Below are 26,520 nucleotides of genomic sequence, written 5' to 3' on the forward strand. Positions count from 1 at the left end.
GAATATTTCCAAGTGGTACCCGATTCTCACGACTTGAATGAAACTACAATTTAAAACGATGATGACGATATCTTTATTATATTTATAAATATATAGATGAACGTACTGAGATGTAATAAAAGTTTAAGTTAAAAGTTTAGTTTGAGAGGAGAATAAGCATTGGTGTGCTTAAGTTGTATTGGAGCTGCATGCTACATGACGAGACACGATATGTACCACCACGATGACTATGGACTTGGATACAACTAAACAGATCTTAGATAGATTTCTCAACAACCGAGTCAACGAGAGTTTACGAGATCAACTAGCCCGTCGTTTTATAACCATCTGCATTGTTACAAGTTTCACTCCGACTGTTGAGATTACTTTTAGTAATAACAAAGACCTCTTGTTTATTCTGTGTTTAAATCGTTTAAATTGTTGATCCCAGAACCCGTACCGAGGAAGTTTGATGTTTTGTATATAATAATAGATGATGAGAATAAATAAGGGTTCTTTTTTAGAGAAGGTAGAATACAATTGAGTGGAATTTGTTACGGAATGATGGAAATTTAGGAAAAAGAATTTTATTAGACTAATTTGGGTATTGAAGAATTTTTAGAATGAGTAAAGAGTTTTGAGAATTACAGTGTTACGTAAGCTAGTTTTATTCTTAGGTTCTGGTTGACTATTTTTAAATGTAATTATGATGAAGAAATTGTTGAACAATTGATTCGTAATCTCTGGAATGAGCAAAAAAAAAATTGCTAAGAAATGAATAATGTGTTGACTCAAGAGTTACCTGGAATTATTTTTTTAAAACACGACGTGAAAGTTACAATAAATATAGTGCTTAACTTTTGAGAAAATTTATTTATTGCACACTAAACCAATTTTGAATTTACTCAAATTTAGGGAAATTTGAAATTTAAACTCTTGGTAAAATATTGAATATTTAAAAAATTTATAAGAGAAATTTTTTTATAGAAAATTCGAGTTTAAAGGTCAAAAAATTAAATTTTTTCAAATTAGATGAATGATTATTTGTAAAAGTTTTAAATCAAAATTATGGATAAAATATTGAAGATTCAAAAAATTTTCTAAAAATTTTTTTTGTAAGAAATTTACTTTTTTATAAAAATAGTCCTAATAAATTTTATCTCTAACCATTTAAAAGAAATTAAAATTTGAAAGTTATAAATCAAAAGTCTAAGTACATTTTTAGAAGTAGAAAGACATCATGACACTTTTGTTTAATAAATAAGCTAAAAACAGAGCAATTCTGCATGATTACAATGGACCTACTTAAAATGAACGGAACTATAAATCTGGATCAAATAAGGGTATAGCTAAGCGATGGTAAAAAGTAAAGGGTAAAACAAGAAGCGTGACAGAAGAAATCAGCTTAGAGCATGCTGTTAATATTTATACCCAACTAAAATAAATAAATATATTCTTAACAGAACGAAAACTAATGGCCGATTCAACTGGCCACAGAGACCAAGGAATGCTTATATTCAGTACATGATGCTTACAAGTAAGCCCGCGTTATAAATCCCATATCTACGGACATATAATACTAGACTATCATCATCGAATAGGATCCTGGATCTCAGCTCTACCCCAAGAAATAAAACGGCGATACTTTGCAGCACATCTGCATATGCTCAGTACAGTACTATAACATCTGATTGCGTGAAATATAAATTAGGTTCGCGGCCGCGGCCTAAGATGCATTGAAGCTCACCTACATCCTACACACCACTCCAGGAATTGAAATCTCGAAAAATTAAAGTGTTAATACATTACACATTGCATATAAATATATGTCGGCAGCGAGTATTATATATATATATATATATATATATATATATATATATATATATATATATATATATATATATGTACTAGGTACGTGACACATGTTGATACTATTTATCGTAATAAATCGCCAAGTCGAGGTTCATTGACTTTAAGGAATTTTCGAGCAACATTTTTTATCACCTACTTCTCACACATTATAATATATATAATATAATATAAATAACAAATTACAAATAACTATTATTTTTGCCAGAGATATAGATTAATCCCATTACTCATTGCTCATTACTTAAATAATTACACCGTAGCTCTGTGAGCTAATCGAGTATTAGAGTATTAGTTTGTTTTCTGTTTAGTTGTTGCGCCAAGCTCAGATCTCAGATGTAGAAAGACTCTATCAGGAATTGAATAGAGGAAAAATCAAAGGCATACATACATACATGCTTTTACATTTTAATAATAATTATTATTATCGCGGTAATAATAATATTGAGAGTTGAAAGACGGATAAAAATAATCCATTCGCTGATGTTATAGACTACCGCGTTCGCATAATCCTTTTTGAGCAAAGTAATTTCTTTGCGCAATCCAGTGGCTCTTCTTTTCATTCTATTATTAGTATTATTATTTATTTTTTTTTTCTTATTTATTCATTAGCGGATTTATTTATCAAAGAGTAATGAACCCAACTGCATAACCATTTATAGCACTACATGCATGCATGATATTTAAGAAAATATGTAATTAGTATTCAAAGTAGTGTTTGATGATAGTAAAATTTTTAGTTAATTTTAAATAAAAAATTTATTATTATTATTATTATAACTATAAAAAAATTGTTTTTGTTAATATCGTGAGTATCAAGTTGTACATAAAAGATAATAAGGTTTGTAACTCTGTTGTAGATGCTCATTAAATGGCGATACGTTTATTGTGTCCATGCGAATCTGGTGAGACGATGAAACACCATACATGTAACACAACAATATACTTGGACAACATATAATAGTGGTAACATAACAGTGTATAGTAGTGAAGACGGTTAAGAAGCTACACGTACAATACATATATGTAGTAATATAATATATAAGTATAAGCAAAGGCTTTGCTGCCGATGTGCAATCGAAGGATGTTTACACGCCCATTCCAACTTGTATAACGGTGTCTATTTGTTCTCGGTTAATTTTTCATCAAACTTAATTATCTTATCTACATCTTATTCTGCTGGAGATCGACAAACTAAATTAATGATGGCCATTTATAAATTCACATTTATAACCAAACTATATAATAGTTTATTGTTATTATTATTATATTTATTTTGTTTACGTGGTTAATTAATAACTGACCGGATCGCAACTACACTCTTTGGTTGCTTATTTCCTTTTCCTTTTCCTTAGCTCTTTTAATTAATTACCAATTCAATAGCAAATACCCACGACTAGATAACCAATTTCAACTCTTTATTGGCTGTTTACTTTTATTTATTCATTCATTTGTGTTATATGCATCACATGGATGAAATATTTAATATAAATATTTAATAAAAGCCAAAGGATCAAGTATCTTGGCCTTGAATTATCATGAGTGAGCAGCGTTTGTCTCTTTGCCCGGAGTTGAGATAAGATATTGTATTAGTACATACATATATAAAAGAACCACATAACTGAATCGTCTGGACGATCATTTTAATTACGATGATCAAACAGAATATTTATGATTATGATGTATGTCTTAACTTGCACTCTATTTAATAGCAAAAAATATTCTTGTTAATTTGAAAAATATTATAAAAACCTACAAATAAATAAATAGTAATCAAAAATTTGTTTTTGGACTAAAAAAGTTCTTTTTCCTAATGAAAGAAATTTTTTTTTAAGTAAATAGTATCAAAAAACTTGAATTTTAAAAAATTTATTTTCAAACTAAGCCAAAAAAAATTTTTATTCAAACGTAAAAGATTTAATAACTTAAAAAATTTTTCTCTAAGTTCAACAAATAAATACTTAATTCAAGAACATTAATGTTCGAGACTTGAGAAATATTTAGTTTTGGAGCAAATAAAATGTAGCTCTTTTTTCGAGATATTTAATTTTTTAATCTATCATATCAATAATAAAATAATTTCAAGACAAATAATGTAACAATCAAGACATTGATTGTTTTCCTAAAAATTTTTTGTAGACAAGAATAGTGTTCTTAAACCAATATATCTTTTTTCTGTATAAAACAATTTTTCCGTCAAATTAATTCATAATAAAAATAGATAAAATTTCTGAATGTAAGACAGTGACTTAAAGTTTTCATGGAACTCAAATTGACTGTGGAGCTGAGGGACCTCCGCTGGGGTTATTTTGTCGAGATTGGTTTTGATTTGGTTAGTTGGTTGTTATTATTATTAGTTGGATAGAGAAACACATTGATGCAGTGATGCAGTAATTCAGTGATTCAGTGATGGGTGAGGGTCTTGACCGACGTGCAGAACCTGCTGGAACAAGTACGCTGGCAGTGGAGCCTGGGATTTAACAAGCATCTTAGTCGGTAGATTGCAAGGCTATGGGGTCTGCATCCCACCAGGTATGTATCGATTGCCATACCTGAGACGTGGATTTGCTAAGGCCTGTCACGCGTGCTTCCTTTCCTCTTTCCCTTCTTTCATCATTCCCAAGTGGTATAAACGCGTCTGCCTATACTTTATTCCTTATACCCTACCTATATCTATATCTATATCGATACCAATATATATAACACAACAACGATTTATATTTATACTTTATACTTATTTATACTTTAATACACAGATAAATGTGATGCGGAGAAAACGTCCTACGAGTTTAACTTAACTCTGCCCAGCTTATTATTAAAAACTAACAACCGGAGATAGCTTTTGACCTTGAGCATGCCAATGAAAGCCTATTAAAGTATGAGGAGTTTAGTTTACTTGGTTAAATTAAAATACTTATCATTATTATTATTATTATAATTATTATATTATGTACTTTTTCATTGCTAGCAATTTTTAAATCATTTTAAATTTTAGTTTTTATATTTCAAATTTTATTATTGGAATTTAAGCAAAAAGTTATAATTTGCTTCAATTTAATTAAATTTTTTATAATTTAATGAATCGTTTGTTGACAAATATATTTTGAAACAAAGAAAATGTATGAAATAAATTGAATTTATTAAAAATTGCTCGACCCTTGAAAGAGACAATTTATTTTTAGATTAAGGATATAACATTTTTACTGCAATTAATTCATTTTAAGATCTAATAGTCTGTTTTGAGCCAAGAATATGAAAATCAAGGCAAAAATTTTAATTATTCAAATTTTTTGTTTTAAGGACGTAAAACCATTTATTTTTCAAAATCATCGACCGTATATTTTTTGTCTGAACATATACTCGTTCCTGATTTAAAATAATTTCTATTATTTATTAAAAAAAAATTCCGATGAATTTTTTAATATTGAAAATCTTTGCACTTTTTATTAATTTACTAATTTATAGTAAATAAAATAAAACTTGTTATTAAACATTATAAAATTTTTAATAAATTATAAAGAATAAAAATTAATGAATAAAATGAGTTAAAATATGTAAGTTTATCATCAATGTCGATGACTTTGAAAGGAGTCGTTGGTACGAACGCTACCGGGTTTCTTGAATATAATTATCAATATTAATATTGATATTATTGTAGTTAAATTTACTTTGAAGTAAAAAGACAATACAAACAAGAATAATATTTGTTATTTATTATTATTATTAAATATTGAACATTATTTGTTTGTTTTATCAAGGATTTACTTAGTTCAACCGAAAGTGGATTTAAATGCTTTCGTCACGAGGTATTTGAACAAGTGTTTTGTCTCGTAAGATAAATGAATATAAATACGTGTGTTTATGTTTGTTAAATTATGTAGTTGTTGACAAACAATCACGGAGGTTACTGGCGTGCAATAAATAGTATATAATAAACGCGAATGCAAATGGCTTATGTGTAATTTAAAAATGTATTCTTGTGAATAGAAGGAGGATGCACGCGAATTAAGTAAGAAAAGAATAGAAGCTAATATGAGTTTAAGGTGGAATCCAGGTAAGGGGAATCGCGAGAGAATAGAGACCGCGAGTATGCCCGAGTAACTGGAGAACGCGAGCAAGAGCAAGAGGAAGATAAGAAGTTGATATAAGTATAAGTAGAGGCATGGTAGCTGCGTAACGTAAGAGCACCTTTTTTGTAGAAAGTAATGTCGAGGCCGAAGGAGAAACAATGAAGGAATGCCGGAAAATAACGACCCCACTTCCCACTATGCTGGTTCATCAACAACCTCACCTACACCGAGTTAGAGTTAGTGCCAGAGGTAGATGAGAGCATCAGAGCTCACTTTAATTTCACTCATTTCAGAATGTGAGAATCTTTCTTGGATTATTTGTTAACCGTTAACACCTGGAATTAAGAAAAGCTACACTACGACGACCTATCAATGTCTACAACTATCAACAGATACACAAAACCGTGTACAGTTAACTCGATGCTTATTTTCACCTCGAGATTTATTAATACATAAATATCTTTGTTTTTGTGTGAATTTATTAGTCACAACTGGAAATTTTTATCAATTCTATTTTTTACTTGGATTAAAATTTTAATGTTTATTCGCAAATGGTGTCAATTTCAAAGTAAATAAATAAAATTTTTAAACAGATTCAATAACAGCTCACAATTTTTTTAGGATTTATTGATAAGAATATAATGACAATAAAAGTTTAGAAAAATACTCTAATTTTGCAGAAATTATAGATTGTATAAATTAACTTGATTTATAATAAAAAATATTGAACCAAGAATGTCATTTTGAAGAGAAAAATGATTGAACTAAGATGTAAATTTTACGCAATTTAATCATTTTTATTTTCATTCAAGATAATTTAACTATTCAAAGTTATTGTTTTAATTGAAAATTTTTTTCTGTTGAATTAAAGTAATTTCTTTATCAATGTAGAAAACTCTACACGCAAATTTTTTAAATGATTTATTTGTATATCAAAATTTAATTTTAATGTTATCAAAAATTTCTAATATTTTTTCAATTATTTGAATTCTTTTTAATTATTGTCAGAAAAATTTTCACTGCGATTTTTAACATTTACAACAAATTTTCAAGTTTATGAAAATGAAATAAAATAATTTTTATAAATATTTACTCCAAAAATATTTAATTGTTTCACTTAAACTGACAGCAAAAATCATATGTTTAGATAAAAAAACTTGAATATAAATGAAAACAAGTAAATTCTACACATTTTCTAAATTATTCTCACATATTTTTTTATAATTCAAAATAAAAAAAATCAGATATATTCAACGAATAGAATCAAATTTTCATCTTATTCAACTAAAAAAAACCTAAAATAAAATTTTCGATAAATACACACAAAAGAATTTTTAAAATTCACATTATTACTCCAAAAAATATTTAAATCTCTTCCCGTTCGTTAACCACAAAAATGTTTGAAAAAAAAAAAAAACGTCAGAATGGCAGGTAAAGGTTTACTCAAAACTCCAAATTTAAAGGTATGACGTGAGCCCAAATTTAAAGTACGAGCACAATGGGTATTAAGAAAAATATTCATACCTATAAGTCTGCAGGATTCCACCTGTTGATTTAACGTTACTCTAAAACCCTCTTCTGAAGTTCTATCCGCAACTCAGCTGTGTGCCGTTTAAATTACATACAATCCAGTAACAGAAGAAATTCACTGGTCAGAGCATCAAAGACAAATACCGACACCTATTCACTTATTATAATATTAATAATTATTCACTTTTATTAATTGAATTAAATTAATAAATATATTCAATTTTGTGCTTGCACTTTTATTTTTATCATCAATATTAATTTCGCGGGAAAAAAATAAAAATTAAATTCACTCACGTGTTAATTAAAACTCGATAAAAAAATTAATAATAATTAATTAGAATAAAAAGCAATTAAAGTCCCGGCATGGTCACGACACACGACCGTAGCTGTTGTGTGTTTGCTTGGAGCAAGCCCGGTACCGTGTAACTGCTCCGGGCAAACGCCGATGCACGACTAAAGGCGAAAAAGCCCGAAGAGCGCGGCGGGAATTTGTGGGGGAAAGATTGAAGGACTCGTGAAGACTCGGGTATCGGCGTTGCCACCCGAGGAACACGCGCGACTTTACTCGTATTGTATCCGCAGGACCCGCGAGTAGGGTTGTATTAAGGAGTTAAGAGTAGTAGAGTAGGTATATGGTATGGGATACACGTATTGCAAGGAAATATGTGAATATGTGGATATGTGGATGGAATGCATGCGGCGGAAACCGGGCGGGATCTGAATAATCGGGATCGAGTGTGTATGTAGTGGATGTGGCGGAGTGTTCTCCAGTTTGCCGCCTGCCGCCTGCCGCTGGTTTGAAGGCAACCCAAGGCAAACGACCGCTCTGCACTTACTTTGTTACCAGTGTGCCCGATACGAGCAGGCCGTAGTCCTATATAATAATAATAATCTAGGATGTAGGACTGTATACTGTACCCTTACCTTAGACTACTTATAACTCAGACTTTAGACTAGACCTAACCTGTATACCAACATCTTCGGAGTTGAATAGGGATAATATGAGAGTTACTCATACACTGATCGAGTTATTTTTTTTTTTTTTTTTTTATTTATTAATTTCAGCCTGACGGCCTCGAAATTGAACTTGGTTCCTTACATTAGTTTTACAATGTACTTTGTGCTTATATACTAATATCTTTACTATTTATTACTGTTATTAGAAAACTTGAGTGTCCATTGATTCTTAGTTTTATCTTAAACTTATTACCTGAAAATTTTATTAATTAAATTAAATAAAATAAAATAAAATAAACTCAATTAAATTAATTAAATCAAGTTAAATTAAATTAAATCAAATGAAATTAAGTTAAGTTAAACCTATGGTTTGACCAGATAGCAATAGAGATAATGGTAATATAATATAATCTTTTATAATATAATCTTAATCGGTGTCAATAAATATATATAATCTAACAGTATTGATAATAGATCACATATATGAAGTTTGGCTGACATTAACTTGAGTTATTAGCTTATTTATCTATTAATTGACTATTCTTTCATTCTTTTGGTTATAAATTCATTTTAAGACTAATTGTTTATCTTTTAATTTTTCTTTTTGCTTTATCAATCTTTTTTAGCCACTCCACTATCACTTTTTCACCTGTGTGAGACAAAATCTCCTTTGTTGACAATTCCAGTCCTTCAATTGCACTACAGTCTTTACTCCAATGCTCGAAAGCATCTTCACCTTCTCCGCATAATGAACATGTTTTCTCTTCGTCGGGCAACCAATACTTATTCGCATTTTCAAAGCTTCCGCATCTGGCTCGCGCTAAAAGCTTTTGATCGCCTCCACTCGTCCATACTTCAAGGTATCTTGGTAACTCACTTGTCACAACATTCTTATATTTGCAATTGTACCTTGATGAGTACTGATCGAGTTATTTATTAACTGTTAATAAATTCATTTATTTGGAAGCTATTTTATTATTTATTAAATATGACACTGAAATTGACACATAAAATTTTTTTTAGATATTTATAGTAATTAAATTATTATTAAAAAGTTTTACATGTAAAAATTAATAAAAATTACAAGTGAAAATTTTTAGAAGCATTTTTTTATTGTAATTAATTTATTGAAAAAATTTTTTTAATTAACAACTGACTGCTAACTTTAGTATAAATGAGTGCTTTTTAATTTTTTGGGGGAAAGTACATCTATTTATTGTAATAAATGTTTTTTAGTTAGTAATTAATTTTTTTGAGTGGATTTTCTTGTTCACGCTGAAATCCGAAGACTGTTTATAAATAAGTAATTTTATAATTTTTTAGAATAATAATAATACGACACTAATAATTTTTAATTTTGTAATTTATTGTAATTATTATTATATTATTTTTTTCTTCTATTTCTTAAAGATATAAGTATTAATCCATCTCTGATTTAATGAAATTTTATTTTCTAAGTTATGGGGTTATAAAAAATGTTGTTGAATCAAGTATATAATTTTGAAGATCTTAATCTTCTTGATTTGAGTAGAAAAATTCTTGAACTAATAAATTTTTCTTGATTTAAGAAAATTTTACTTGATTCAAGAATTTTTCTCTCGAATCAAGTTAATTTTTTTTTTTTTTCAGTGTATACTTAATTTTTATTTAAGGGCGTAGATAAATGTTTATTAACAATTAATAAATAGTTATTAAATCATCTAATGTCAAAAAATTATTTATTTGCAGCTAATGGAGCTTATTAAATATTAAAAAATATTTTTGAAAATTTCTTGAAATTAACAGCGAATGGATTATTTCATACCAAAATACTGAATTGAAAAAAAAAATTATTTTTAAGTTTTTAGCCCTTAATCTTAAAGATTGCTAAGTTATGAATTTAAAAAAATTTTTTAAAATAGCGCTTTGACAAGTTTCAATAATTTATAACTTTTGATAGATCTGAACGTATTTGTAAAGCAATATATGGTTTTTTTTTTCGTTTTTAATGAATGTTTTATCGAAAAAGTAAGATATTTTCTTTGTTAATCTTTTTTTTACATTTTAAATTAAAATTTAGATTTTTTTCTATTTATAACAAGATCATATTTCTTTCATGTACAAAATGTAGGTTATCTGAATTATTTAAAGCTATTTCCAGATAAAAGATTTGAATATTTGATTTTTTAATCCAATTTTCCTGACTTTTTTTTCTAAAAATACATAAAAGTATAATTGAAATATTAACATAATACTCCATATTTTATCTTGCCTCTAGCATAATACACTACTGAACTTGCTCAATTCTTGATAATGAAAAAAAAATTATTTTTAATTTTTTCAAGTCAGGTATAAAATGACCCACATGTATTTTACTACTTCATTTTTAATAATTATAACCTTGAATTTGGTTGAACATAATAAAGTTAAATATTCAAAGAATGTTTCAAGACATAACATAAAGTTTCGCCTTGACAAAGCCTTTAAAAATCCATTGTCAAACGCTATAACCGTAAAAACCGCGAAGAAAACCGCGAAACTTAAAACATTAAATGCTGCTATTTGCCATCGATGCTGGTCGATACTAATCGACTATTTTCCTAAATACCTCCTCGTAACATCTTACAAGTATCACATCTGGATCTGAAGTAAAAGGGTGAGGATAATAAAAGGAGAAAGGGCAACCAGTCACGCGTAACCTGCCGTCGAAACTCTCTTCTTTTCTTTTATTATCATCATCATTATCGTTATTATTATTGTTACCAGTGATGTTATTATATTTTTATTTTGTATAGGTAACCACACGGTTGACGTCATCAAGAGAAATCTTGTGTTAATCGTCCGAAAACCTTTTAGTAATGAACACAAAAATGTTTTAAGGAATTCAAACGTTATTATAAAAAATAATTAAAAAATATCTTTAACTGCGTTAAATTAAACTTGAAATTTTTTGTTTTGGTGTGCGTAGAAATGATGTATTTCTATTTTTATTGCAAGTTAAAAAATTCAAAAATTCAAAAATGGATAACTGAACAAATTGAAAAAAAAAATTTTACGCTGTTATAATTTCAAAGTTTTTTATGAATTTTTGAAATTTTGTAAATTAAGATACTCGATCCACAATTTTGAGGTGATGCAATAATTTTTTAAAATAATATTTTTTATTTTTCATTAAAAAGAGAATAATTGAAAAAAATTACTCCATACATCAAATTTTTATAATTTCGAGTAAAATGAAAAAATTGTATCAGTAAAAAAATTGTTTTATAATTTTTGATTGTAGATCCAGAAATACGCCTCGAAGACAAAGAAAAAAAGATGAGTTAATTTCCTAATTTCTATGCTCAAAAATAGGTAAAGCCCTACATTTAAACAATTACTCAAAATTAAAAGGATTTTATAAATGTAAACTGTTTTTCCACTTTATAAAATCCTTTGTCAAATGACGGCGCCTTGGTTACTTAAGAAAGCCCACATAGATATACATGTAGAATATACATAGCATAATATTATAGCAGTATAGCTCCTTGGTCTGGGCACCCACTCACTCTTTCTTCTTCCCTCTTTCCTTTCATTCTCTGTACTGCACTCGACTACTCGCGAAAAAAAGTAAATTAACACGAGTATGGTATACATTTATATATTATGTGAGTATATACACTACAGAGTACAGCAAGTAGTTGAAGGTATATATCGCGTCTTGCCGGCCATCTGCCGTAGATCCAAGGCCGCCAAGTTGGTTTTCTTCCTTTAGTTAACTTGTATATAATACAGCAATGTGGATATGCCCCACGATCCACAATCCATGATCCACGATCCACGATGTACCTCGATTTCTGCTATGCTGGTATGGGTTCCAGCAAAAACAATCACCCGATTAAATAATTATCAATGACAAAGTTCCACAGCAAAAATTTAATTAATTTTTTAATTTATTTTCAGTCTTTACTTTTCAATCTGCCGGTGCTTTTGCTTTTACTTTTGCTTTTGCTTTTGCTTTTGCTTTTGCTTTTGCTTTTGCTTTTGCTTTTGCTTTTGCTATTGCTTTTGCTTTTGCTTTTGCTTTTGCTTTTGCATTTGCTTTTGCTTTTGCTTTTGCTTTTGCTGTTGCTACCGGTACATAATAAGTATGCGGTCGTCTGACGTCTGATCTCGGACAGCAGGACTTAGGTAGACTTATATTATCCGACTTAACTCCTATATTACTTCGACGGGGACGGCGACCGAATTACGTGCAATCGATGCATACGTGCAATGTGTCCCAATTAGTTTATATGCAAGGAAAGTTAAGTCGAGGTTCTGTCTATAGACTACAGGCTCACGCTCGTTAATTATGCCGATTGCGTAAGATCTTGCCGGCACGTGTACGCTTAAATGACGCGAGATAACGCGATTTATGCAATTATAAATTTAGTTTCATTTTAATAGATAGATAGATTGACTTATTTATTTATTTGTTTTTATTCTTGTTCTTGTTTTGATAAATCATCGGGATGCAATTCATCATCTATCATCTCATCAAATTGTTCAGTTTATCATTGTTACGACTGGCTCTTGTTTATTAAATGGTAATAACAATCGTGACGATAAAATGAGGTAATGAGAAAACATTGAAAAATCGTTTTGACAATAAGGAGATTGATATTTGCGTAATGTAATAATATGGCTAAAGGTTTAATTCGTGAGAAGTGATTTATCAAATGCCTGGCTGCTAGCTCGCACGGCATATATATTATTCTTTTATTTTATATTGTATTATATTATATGTTATGTGTTAGAGACCCTGCCAGACCAAATATAGACGATTATTCTAAGAACGCATGTAATACTCTTTACTCTGTACTCTGTATTTAGCTTTGGTTTCAACTTTTAACTTTAACACTTTGTATTTTTCACTTACTTGTTATTGTTTACGAGTACAACGACAATAACCGATGTAATACTGTGGTAAACTGGAACACGGTAAAAAATATTGGAAAAATACTATAAATGTTTTTCATGATATACTAAAATCACCAGAAATCTACCTATTTTTTTTTTTTTAACACACAAGTTTGTACTTAAAAAAATTTTCTCAGAAAATTCCATGAAATTAAAAAAATTTTTTTTTTGTAAAAATTTGTCCGAAAAAATTTTTAACTTGCTGTTAATTTTACTTTAATAAAATTTCAAAATTTTTTCAATAACATTTAACTTGGAATTAAAAATTTTACGCGTAAAAATTTTCTAATTCATTTGTAAGGATCTTTTTTATAAGAATATCAAATTTACTAGAAACTAATAAACTTTCTCATAATTTTTTCATTTTTTCAATATTCTATTCTCAATTTGGCTTGTAAGATTTTCCAAATAATTTTTTTTACACATTACAAAAATTAATCATTAGAAAAAAAATTTTAAATACTTTTATTTGATCAGAATACTGCAAAAATTTAATTACCACAACCAAAATTTCCGTACCAACTTTTTTAAAATTACTGACACAATTTCACCACAAAAAAAAAAATCCGCAATAGATAATTGAAAATCCAAATTTAGTAATGTCCTGTAACCCACAGATTCCTTCGATTTCAATGTATGACTTTTTGCAGTCTAGAGAACAGAGACTAAGGGGGTTAACGTCGTCGAGAGCTTCTGAGTGACAAGATGCAATGCGCGGCGTAATTGACCGCGTAATAGAACCGCGTTATGCAGTTGGACTTATAGATATATATATATATATATTTATACTTTATAGTAGACTAGTTATAGGTATAAAGTATAAGGTATAACGTACCCACACCGTGCCTCACACGATTCATACACACACGATATACACAAACGATTATACTCATGAAGAATATATAAGAAAAGAAGTAAGAGAGAAATGCAGCTGCAGATGCCCGGGGATACCGGTCGACCTTGAGAATGCTACGCGATGTATGACTCGACGTCGAGACTTTCCCATTTATGGTATCGCATCCCTATCGTCGCATCAATGGCAGCGTCTTGACGTTTTAAAAAATAGTTATTTTGCAAAAAAGCCAAAAGTACAAAACGAACGTGAAAAACAAAAGCTCAAACATAAATAAATAAATAAATAAATAAGTAAATAAAATACAAAGGGAAGAAATAAAAACAAAGAAGAAATACCTCAACTCTCCCTGAAGATGTATCTCCTTGAAGAAGTTTAATCCGAGCTATCGTATAAAATTGTAATTACATTTTTATGCAAGGATCTTCTTGTTTGATTTTATTATCAAGGTACATTTTAAGTTGACGTCTCGGGTCTTGTAAAAATTTATTAGTTGACTCGATCATCATCATTTTCTCCTTTATTATATTTTTATTTTGTTCCTTTTCCTTTAGATTTTATATTTAGTTACAAACGTACACCCATATGAGTGTAACATCCTTGCGTATGAGTATCAGTATTATCCACATAACTCTTTTCTTTATGTACAGTGCACATACGCAGTCGTGATATGTTATATGTTATATTCTATCGAGTCTTTGTCCAGCGACAGCGATAGCGGTCTCATCCTTAATTCCGATTATAGTCTTCTTTGTCCGCGAGTAGAGTAACAGGGTACAAGCCAAAAAAGGCGGGTCTAATGCGACCAACTATGAGTACCAATACGAGGGAGGGTCCGAACACAACCAACACATTTTTATCTCTATACTCGCTCTTTCGTCTAGCTATATAGGAGAAACGCTGAGGAACGAGGGAGAAACCAGGAGGATAATCAAGTCCAAGGACACGTCACAGGACGTCGACATATATCAGACGACATATATCTTCCTCGAATAAGACTACAGATCCTCATGCTATACTAGGCCGCTTTTCGTTAAAACTTAAATCCGCTGTATACTAAGCCGACGCTGAATAAAGCTGCAGTATTGATCGATTTTTAAGATTTTTAGTGTTAAATGTGAAATTTCGAATAGAGATAATTAATTCATGGGAAATTTTTCCTAGAACTTGAATTTTGAAATATTTATTGGTACTATTTTCCGAAGTTTTAAGTCTGTTAAGAGATTTTGTCAACTGGAACGATCACTTGGGTTAATGGGTTTTCTTAGAGGCTGTTTAATCGCATCACTTGACAAAATAATTGTTAGATTCTGTTTAAAAGTTAACGCTTTTGTTATATTTGTGTTATTATGCTGATAAAAAATTGAGTACTGAAATTAGCAAACATTTGACTATTTTTTAGTTTTGTTCAATATATAAATTAGTATTAAGAAAATATTTTTAAAAAATTTCATTCATACGCAGAAAAATTAATTTTTAAATAAAGAAAAAAAATTTCTGATTTGAGAGAATATTTACAACGACAATAATTATCTAGAGAAAAATTAAATTTTTTGGAGCTTATAAAATTTTATTAAGACTAAAACTGTTTTGATTTTTCACTAATTTTCTTAACTTCAGTAAATCTTTTTTTCTGTGTAAATTTTTAAAAAATCAAAATGCGGAATTTTCTTTATCATAATTTATTTATTTAGGAAAATCATTAAAATGAATAATCATAAATATTTTTTTGTTAAAACAACTTTTACTTAATTCAATAAATTTTTTGCTAACTATGTCGTAAAAAATAACTCTGTTATTGGCTTCGGCTGTTGGATTTATTGTTGTATTAAATGAATAAATAGTTACAGAAAAAGTGATGAAGGTATGTCTATTTAAATTACCGAATAAGTTATTTTTAAGAAATGATATTAATTATGAGTTATGATATAAGCAAAAGTAAACATATCTTCTCAGGAATCTCGAAAGTAAGCGTGAGCGTATATTATGTTGAATTTCACACTTGAAGCGGCTAGGTATTGTGATGGGATTTTTTGGTGCAAGGATCAAAAAGGAATGAAAAAAAAAATAAATAAATAAATAAAAAACGGAATAAAGAGGAAAAAATTAAATATAAGAGAAAGTCTACGGGAGACGGTCCTCAAGCAAAATCGTGCCTTTTCACTTCGCGCCTATAAATATGTAGCGACACGAAGTGCCTGAATCCGGAATTTCTGTTTTATTTAAGTTGGATATTAACTTCCATATATATTTGTGTATGTAGAATAGACAATAATATACCCGGGTATTAGGAACGTGATAGCTGTCCCGGTGAGATTATTTATTTAGTGCAAAACGTGAACTGCCTGAAAATGAGTAACACATTTGGGTAAGCTAAATTGTGGCGTGAAGTAAACGGCACGAATATATGTTTGTAAGAATCGAGAGAGAATATTACATTTAACATTCCGATAAAAATTACGATAATAACAATAACAATAATAAAAATAAATATAATAATAATAAAATAAGTGATAAAGAGAAAAATTTAAAACGGATGGTACAGAGTCTGTACGTGGGACTGTACGAATGTAAATGCTACTAGGATCTGCATAATTTGCAGCAAGTTTCTCTGGTTACTGCACTTTGCATCTCGAATAAAACCTCAACTCGAAGCTTGGCTCTACTCGCTTAGCTGTCGTATCGACTTGTTTCCAGACGAGGACGAGGAGACAAAACTACCAAGAAAACTATCTCCACGAATATAAGGTGTCACGCTGATCTTCACCAACACTTATTCTTAAACTCTTTACTCCCTCACACTTTAGTAAGTCCCTACTTATTATTTCAAAACTCGTTGTTTCTGGATAATCACGAGCTTAATGCACCCGACTAATAAAATCCTAAATTATTGTACTATATTATTTTATTGTTCCTCGCATTTACTCCTTGTACTCAAATATATTTATGTCAATGGATGTATAAAGATATATTTAGAGTCAATGAATTCTGAATCTATTCTCGGCCAAGCTAGGTATCATCGTATTTGAATATTTAATGCTACTACTGTATAAGTTGAACTGCAATTTTAGGAATAAATTCTTCACCTGGTATTTTTTTTTTTTTTTGTGGGATTATGAAAATTTTGGAATGAATAGAAGCTGTAAAAAAATTATTCGAAAATAAAATTTGGATATTCCTTAAATAAAATTCTAATTTGTGTAAGATTTTAGGAAAAAATTTAATCTTTTTTTTTTCTGATCAAAAAATTTTGAATTGAGTTTTTAAAAAGTGAAATATATTAAAAAGAAAATTAGTATTGAGAAAAATAAAATTGCATTACAGTTTTTAAAAAATTTTCTGAATATTTTAAATAAATTTATAAAAATAGTAAGATATCAATCAATTTTGGAATCAAAATCGTTTATATACTTTTTTGAAAAATTATTCAAGAATAAAATTTGGAAATTTTTTTGGAAAAATTTGAGTTGTTACTTTCTATGAAATAATTCGAAAATTGTCGATCAAAAAATATTAAAAAATTTTTGATTGAAATACAAAAAAGTAAGTCTTAAATTTTCTTTCAACAATCCTAAAAAAAAACAAATTATCAAATGTCTGTCAACTTCAGTATAAAAATCATTAACATATACCTTTTGAGAAGAAATTTCTATTTTCCCAAAAATACAATTCAAATGATGAAAAATCCTTCCAAAAAGAGTGACACAAATAAATGCCAGTTTAACGATCCGTAACTCCCAAGCTAAATAATTATTCAAAACAGCTAGAATGGGTGTATTTTGTATAATTTCAACGTCACGGACATCCCTTTTAAATAATGTACCTTCTCCCTTCTACCGAAGACCGCATAAAAATCAGGTAAAAAATTGGTCACTTACAGTAAAGGAAAAGGACGTAATAGAATTGAAAGGAAAAGTTTAGAACGATAATACACAATATGTAGGACTAAACAGGTATAAGGGACCTCCGAACCTGAAAATCCTTCAATAAATGTTGTCCACGATTTAAACATGAAAGAAATCTTAACAATGAGAATTGAGATCGAGATTTCCGGAAAGACTGTATAACTGTTTTGGAGAGATAAGCCTCAGACTCGTGAGATTTTCCTGGTTGTCTATTTCATTTATTAGACATTAATGTTGTAAATAAAAGTGCATTATACACAGACAGCAAACTAAGATGGGTATTGTTAGCACTAATTAGCTGCTCCTTGAGGCATTCTTTTATCGTCACCTCAATGGGAGTTCCGGTAGGCTCAGTTATGTGTCGTCGAATAATGGTATAAGTCTAATGTAAGTATAACATATCAACGTCCAAGTAAATCTAAGTCTAACATATAAGAGTTTATTCTACATAAAGTATTATTTAAGTTGTAATGATGGTAGTTGTCAGGTAATTGTACTTATTATATATATACTGAAACCACACAATAGACACTCACTCGTTCGTGGTTGCCGGTAATTCGTCTTAGTCCAGTCAGCAAAGTGACAGCTTTGAATTAATTTAGTCGGTAAGTACGTGACTAATGAACCATATTTGATTATTCAGAGTCAGAGTCGGTAATTGCTGGTACAACATTACCAAATACATACATACATGTACATAAAATAAACACAATACTGCATGGATGTTCATTTAAAAACATAACCCATCATTTCTTCAGCTTGAATTTAAAGTTATTCAATATGGATGAGTTTTTCTCATTAAATAAACACTGTGTTGGGTCGTAGGATACTCTTAATACTTGATACTTAATGCATATTGGTTTTGGTTTATGCTTGTGGTCAGTGATAAAACCCAATTATGTATGAAGACGAATGTAAATATCCGTAATACCTTTGGTTAATTACCTTTCGCAATCGTTAATAGTGGCAACTCTCACTACTCATTCCTCATGGTACTGGTTACTAGTGGACTCATGAGTGAACTGGAATAACCATTACTGTCTTCTGTGTACTGAATACATTTATGTTTGCTGGAAAACACCGCAATTACATTTACCGAAAGTGCTGCGTAGTATGTTATACATATGCATTGAGTTTATATTACTGCTGCGGTTGTTATTATTACTTCTTATAACACTAATGTTTGCCCCAAATAAAACAACGTTTGTGCCACTTTTTTTATCACAAGGGTTAAAAATTTGTGGCAAACAACGGAAAATTTATTACATGTTTTAAAAGTTTTCTAGTTCTGAATAAATTTGAAATTTGCAAATAAATTTAAACTGAATGATTGTAAAAAAATTTTTTTTTAATCGTCAAATGCATTTTTTTAACAATGTAATTATTTATAAGTTTTTGAAAAAGTCCTCAAAATTTTAACCCATAAAAATGATTTATAAAATTATTTTTGAACCATCATAATTTCTTTTAAAATTTTTCTAATTTGTTTGTGTTTTACGAAAAGAATACGGAAATGATATTATGAATTGTTAGATTTATGTGAATTAATTTTATAAACAATTTTTTGTTAGACATAAAATTTTTGTTAACATTAAAAGCTTTAAAACTAATTAAAAAATTAATTTTTACAATTTTTCACAATCATTATCCATTTATCGTAAAATATAATAATTTGAGAAATGAAAAAAATTATCATCTGCTACAATAACTCTTATTACACAATTCTGGTGATTTTTATACTTTCCCGAAAGAAATGACAAAAAAAAAAAAATAAGTGGACAAATCAAAGCCTTAGGTCAAGTTATCCAGCAACGAAACACGACCTGAAGATCCTGATCCTTAAGAAGTAGAAAACGCGGAGTAATAAGTACAAGCGTGACGAGGATGACTACGTTTTAACTGGACGTCGTTACTATACTTCGACATGAATACTTGGGCGTTATTGATGGGTATGCTTCCTCTTTCTTTTGCGTCATCCTCTTCCTCTTCCTCATCTTCATCTTTATCCTTGTCCATCAACACCAGTATTATTATCATTATCATAATTTTATTATTATTTTTATTATGTATAAGCTCTAACTTGAACTTTTTTCAGTTCCGTAGCTCAGACAAGCCTCAACTGTGCCCGGTAATGAATTTTTCAATGCCGCGAATCGAATCGCGATTCCATTCTACATCTAGGCGTCATAGTGCTCTGTGCTCTACGCTTGCAATTTAACTGATGGAGATCCCGACTTTTAAATAAAATGAGATAAGACGGAGAGTAAACTCTCTTTCCTTCTCACGGATCTGATGAGGCACGTTCTATAATTTTCTTATCTTCGCGTGGGTGACAGATATCCCGTTGCGCATGATAATCAGGCCACCCTCGAAGCAGCGAGTGTTTACGCGAGCCCAGAAAAGGCTAAATCCCATTTACTTTAACAGAGTGTTCCTCTGTATTCATATTTAGTATTCAGTATCTAGTATTTTTTTTTTACTCTACCTTAGAGTTACTATAATCTTACTCAACAAAACCGGCTATCGCTTAACTTACATCTTCATAGTAAAATAGCAAGTGTTGCGATGCCTCATAATCATAATACATTTTACATTGTTGGTATTATTTTATATGTACTGAGTCAGGACGCCTCGTAGCGATAGCAATAAAAGCTAATACTCTGCAATATTATGATGTATCTGGACAACTTGACGTAATTCATTTACAGGTAACACTAATATCTTACTACTACACACAATGTGAGATTTATTTCAGCTATAAAACCAAAAGTTAGCTTTATTTTATTGAAAATTAAAGCTACGCAAAATAATTTTTAGATTCCGTTGAAAATTAATATCTTGCTTATCTTATTTTACGAATAAAAAAAATTAGCGATTTAAGAAAAAAAACTTTGAATCAAAAATATCATTTTGAAGAATTTGAATTGAGTTAAAAAGTTCATGAATAAAGAAATGTTTAAGTACTGAAATTAGTAGAAATGTAAAAAATTTTTAGTTTTATTTGATAAATAAATTAATACCAAGGAAATATTTTTAAAAAATTACATTTATACACAGAAAAATCAATTTTTAAATAGAGAAAAAAAATTTCCTTGAGTTAAGAAAATATTTATAAAGTCAATGATTGCTTTGAGTGAAGTAAAAATTTCTTTGGACGCGGAAAATTTGTTTTGCTTGAAGAAAATTTTCCTTAGACCAAAAATATCTTGATCTTTTGTTAATTTTTTATTTTTATGTAAATATTTGTAAATATTACATGTGGAATGTGCTTTCTAATTTTCTTTAAGCATTTAAATTTCACTGGTAATTTTTTAATGTTGCAGCGGAATTATTAAAATCATTTAAATGCTATTAAAGTCTTGAATTCCATAGTATCTAACGATTTTGGATAAATCCAATAACGGTGCAAGTTTATTAAAAACTCAAGGCTCTATTGGAGACGCTAAATTTTGACTCTTCTGACAAGCTTCCTGGGAGAATCTTTTTTCTTGATACGTATAACAATGCTTGTCACTTTTATTTCAGAAGTTAATACCAGAACAGGGCTTCGGATAAGGGTCTCAAGTGATAAAAAAATAAATAAGAGTTGAATGTCCGATGAAGTGAAGAAAATTCTTTGAAACCTGGCACAGTAATGGTAATGGGTTTAGAGTCTCAAGTGTTTAAATATATTACTGAGCATCAAGTTTATCGAGCTCAGTATCCCGTTGATCGAGTTGTTCTCAAAGTCGTTCGTTAGCGCTCATCAGAATCTCATAGTCGTTCATACTCGAGTTGATGCTCCAATATAATCAGCCGTCGTTCTACCGTCTTTTGATTCCTCTTCTCGTAACTCGTATTCATGACGCCTCACACGCAATTAAGCCAATTCTTGCTCGAATTATCGCGATCACCCGCCTTATTCTCTCCTCAAATAATCTATTGACTGCCTAGTCAAATAGTAACAAATACAGTGATTGATAAACTAGCTGGCTGCCACCTGGAAGTCCCGTTTTTGTTCATTGATAGAAGAATTTATTTAGAAGCAATATATCATCAGATCTATTGATGTTCTTTTCAAAGATTGTTAACAATTAATTTTGTGTTTTGTTGTGAATAAATTGTTAAAACGTCTTATATTTTTATATAAATTTAATCGTTAAAAAAGCTCCTAAAGAGTTCAGTGTCCTCTAGTCCATAATTTTGAATCTTCCGTTTTATCATTTCTACTTGAGGATAAATAAATCTTACAGTACAGGACATGTCTCGTTGACGCGTCTCTAAATCTTGGCTCGTTAATTTGTGAAACGTCAAAGCTGTCTCATAATAATCCTCGAGACGATTGTCATAAGACTCGTTGACTCGGTGACAGTCTGAATGACGCGGAAATCTTATTATTCTCGGAAATGAATACTTGGAATTATAAACATTCGTTGTTTAATTTAATAATTCTTAGTTGTTAGTTCACCATCATCTATTTCCTTATTCTTGGCAATTAACAACGTCAGCCGCTCCCGTAGAATTTAATGAATTCATTTTAAAAGAACCATTTATTAATCATAACAATAATAATATAAAAAATAAAAATAAAAATAGCAATATATAAAGAGCGTGTGCCAGAAGTTATACTCGGGCAATTGAACAAGTATATGAGTCTATAAGGAGACACTTTGTGTAGAATAAAAATGAAGCTCTAGCAGAGTAATAATGATGAAAACTGGTTTTGAGACAGCAGTTCACCTCATCCTTGTCTGGTTATCTCCTTGTCAGATGTCCTCAAGAACGTGATCAGAGTCATCCACGATAAATACTTCCTGATGGTGATCATAAGCTGATCCTTTAATTTCCGGTGATGATCCACGATTATCCTCCGCCCTCTTTGTCCTCGACAACAATAACTTTTCATAAAGCTATTTATCATCTTTATCAACACTTTCATCGCGAGTATCTAATTCACCCGTCTTTTGACATCGTTTTTTATTTTTATTTTTCTTCCCATTAACCATCATTATTTTTTGCAAACGGTTTTTCAGGTCTTAAACTTGTTTATTTTAATCTCAGCTGAATGGTCCCGCTTCAGTACATTTATGATGAGAAATGAAATAAAGTGAGTCGAGGTTGAGAGATAATATAATAATAATAAAAAGCTAAATAAAAAGGAGTTATGTTACCAAAACAAATGACACTTGACAATTGGACGAAAGAGATGCTGAGAGTTGATAAATGTCGTCCACCGATTCAGGTTATCGCCAAGAGGATCTCGAGTGAGATAACATGAGCACTTAATTTGAGTACGTGGTCCTACAACTATCATATGAGAGTTAAGAGTACGTGTATCCTTGGATATGTATATGTATAAATATATTTGGATGTATGAAAATGGTCTTGGAGGAGATGAGAGTGGGCTACAGAGCGTCGGTCGTTCCGCGTGGGCCGCGACCGCTGCATTCCTATAGGTTCAAGGATCCCAGTACCTTGTCTTCTCGTTGGTGTTTGGTGTATGTACGCGTGTTGAAGATGTATATTCCTTTGCAATGCATACTGCAAATCCAATCTATCTATCCTTTACATTTCTTTACATATATATTTGTATGGCATCTCCTGCTTGGACTCCGACTCGGACTCGGTCTCTGTCTCGGGATACTATGGATAGGAGCATCGAGCATGCTATTGAGGGTTGCCAGGTTCAATTGTCGATATCGAGAATGTTGTTTTTGCCTTATCGTATCCTTGCGTTCCATGCACCAGCTTTTTATTTGTCATGACACTGATGTTATAATTCAACTATCGCAATAACCAACAGAGTTTATACTAAAGTTAACTCCCAAGTTATCGAGGTTTGTTAAGTTAAATTAGATAGTTAATCAAGCAGTCAATTTCGAAAAAAATAAATTTTTTTTTCCACGGAGAAAATTGATGCCAATAATTACTATCGTTAGTTAATTAGGAATATTAAATGTATTTTGTGATTTATTCACTTCTCAGATTACATTAAATTCTGGAGTTGACAATTCATGAAGACTGCCATTTTTGAACATTTAATTAATCGAAACAGAATTTCGAGGATGACAACTCTAGTTTTTGAACTTAATAAATTATAGAATATGCGTTAATAAAAGAGTTTGAAATAGTAACTATTGCCTGGAGGATAACTATTACTTACGTGATGATAAATATCATCAGCTGTCATTAAGACAGTAACCATAATATAATTTTAGTCAATAATATTCTAAGATAGTAAGTATCATAAAAAAATGAATATAGTTATAAACATCTAATCATCTCCGTGTATGATTCTTTAATAAGACAGTTCAAAAAAATCGTATAATTTAATTTTCTCCGGAGAAAAAATGTTAGTTAATGATATTTTAAGGAGATCCTTGTCAAGTTATTATTAACACAACATTTTTTTTCAACTTTTTTTTTTTATAATTTCTGCGTATCTCTTGCGGCTGTAGACCGACTTGTGCTTCCTGTATTGCACTTACCCTATTCCTCACCCCTTTCTATCGGTTGTCGGAATAGCGACAATGGAGATACTACAGAAAAAACCCATGCCATCACAGTTTAAGTTCATTGAAGTTTAAGTTAGAAAAGTATCAAAAAGCTAAGTCATACATATAACTAAATAGATAATATACATCACCATTTTTTTAAAATAACGCCCGGAAAAGCATCTAAAATTTTTACAGAAGAATAATAATTATCCAAAGTTTCATAATTTCACGAAAATTTATAACTTGAAATGTAATTATAATTTCATAGGAAACTCAAAATATAAAAACAATCTACTTTTTTGTAACCCCACTCTTCAGACATCAAGGTCCTTAATTTGAATGAGAATGAGGTGGTAAGTAGTGGAGTGAGAAAGGGAAGTACGCGAATAAAGAACGGATAAATTTGTTAAAGGAGTTGAGTGTATATATTAAGTTGAGTTAAAAATAAAATCCCCGATGCGGGACTTGGTACGGGGGATAAAAATGAATTTTGTTTTAATATTTAATCCCTAAGTTAAGTTGGGCAAGATTCATTGCTGATGGGTTTTCACGTTGGGTGAAATAACCCCAGGAGAGAAACTGGATTGACTGGATTTAACGCCTTAGATGCTCGAGAGAAGCTGAAGCTGAATCGAGTTTTACGTAGTGAGGTTTCGCGATGCTGAAGAATGCGCGAGGGAAGGTTACAAGATGGACGGCTTCAAAAATAGAAGGTGAAGGTGAGGAGAATAAAAATAATAATGATAATGATAATGATAATGATAATAATAATAATGATAATGGTAATAATAAAAAATAAATAAATAAAATGAGGAGGAAAGGGAGAATATACATCGCCTGGGGGGACATATTGCATAAATCCTCCATGTTAGCTCTCGGTACATCCCTCAAGGACGCGTGTCGAATCCGAGGGCAACGTCCTTAACTCCGAGATATGCTTTTCTCCTCTTATACGTTATACGTTACTTACACTGTAGGCTTCAGTGTCTTATTCTTCGCCACCACCACCACCACCACCACCACAAGCTCGATGTCAATGTCATTAATTCTCTGATATAACCAGCCTCTCCCTCACCAACTTAAACTCCCCCTTCTTTCTATGGCTCATGCTATAATACTATATCCTATATATATATATATATATATATATAACTCTTATTCCCTTCCCGACCAATTAACGATGAGTGAAGAATAATCCTATTCCTCACCGCCATTCGTTTAAATGATAAGGGGAAAATTCTACAACACACTGGTCATTATTTTTCATACGTAATTTGTCAATTAAATTTAATGTCTCAAGTTAATCAATTTGATATTACGGATTATAATATATCGATTCCCGTTTTCCATTTTTTGTTTTATTCACTCAATTACGGCAATTAAATATATCCTTTTCTTTTAGAATAATGTGTATGGTGAAAAACAAAAAGACACATTTTATTTTTATGTAATAAAGCATAGATGAAAAATGATCACAAAAATAAACTTACCTTTTACGACGATGACTTCGATGTTCACGAGTCTCATTCATAGAGTGTCGTCTTTTTTCACGGTTTTTTCTCCTATAACTTTTTCCCTCGCTGCCATAGACACCTCCCCTCGCGATACCGGTACCATCTCGGTGACTTTTTTCCCGTGGATGACAACTGCCCGAGCGTGATGATCGTTCCCTTGCAGACGGCTCGTTATTGATTTTTCCAGAATCATGAGAATGCCTTCTGTGTTCACGTGGCAAACTACAATAGACGTTTTGCGGCGTGTAAATTCCCCGTGATATTACTTTTTCCCCGTTGCCACTCAACCCACGCGTTTTTAGAGGCGACGATAGGGGGCTTGAATTATCAACGTTATTGTTGTCTTGGACACAAGTATTTTTTCCGGATGACCCTTTCAAGTGTTCTTTCAGCCACTTTCCGAATCCTCTACCCGCGGAATCCACCCGCGGAGACTCGCGGTTCTGT

The 26,520-nt window shown here is 30.4% G+C and overlaps 1 protein-coding gene across 2 annotated transcripts in view; it reads right to left on the reverse strand.

The window, feature by feature from the left end:
* Shrm (shroom) overlaps positions 1 to 26,125 on the reverse strand; it is a 124,495-nt gene extending 98,370 nt beyond the window's left edge. Inside the window, exon 1 of one of the 2 annotated variants that reach the window (XM_074244650.1) lies at positions 26,050 to 26,125. In XM_074244650.1, the coding sequence (XP_074100751.1) occupies positions 26,050 to 26,090 (41 nt within the window). In that variant the 5' untranslated portion in view covers positions 26,091 to 26,125. Of the gene's footprint in view, positions 1 to 7,442; positions 7,869 to 26,049 lie in introns of those variants that run through there. The other variant, XM_074244651.1, reaches the window with a different exon arrangement.
* Between the last annotated feature and the right edge of the window lie 395 nt (positions 26,126 to 26,520).

The sequence above is a fragment of the Cotesia typhae genome, unplaced genomic scaffold (genome assembly GCF_013202065.1).
Source record: "Cotesia typhae breed Kobodo isofemale line unplaced genomic scaffold, CoteBio_Ctyphae contig_44, whole genome shotgun sequence".
Taxonomy (NCBI): domain Eukaryota; kingdom Metazoa; phylum Arthropoda; class Insecta; order Hymenoptera; family Braconidae; genus Cotesia; species Cotesia typhae.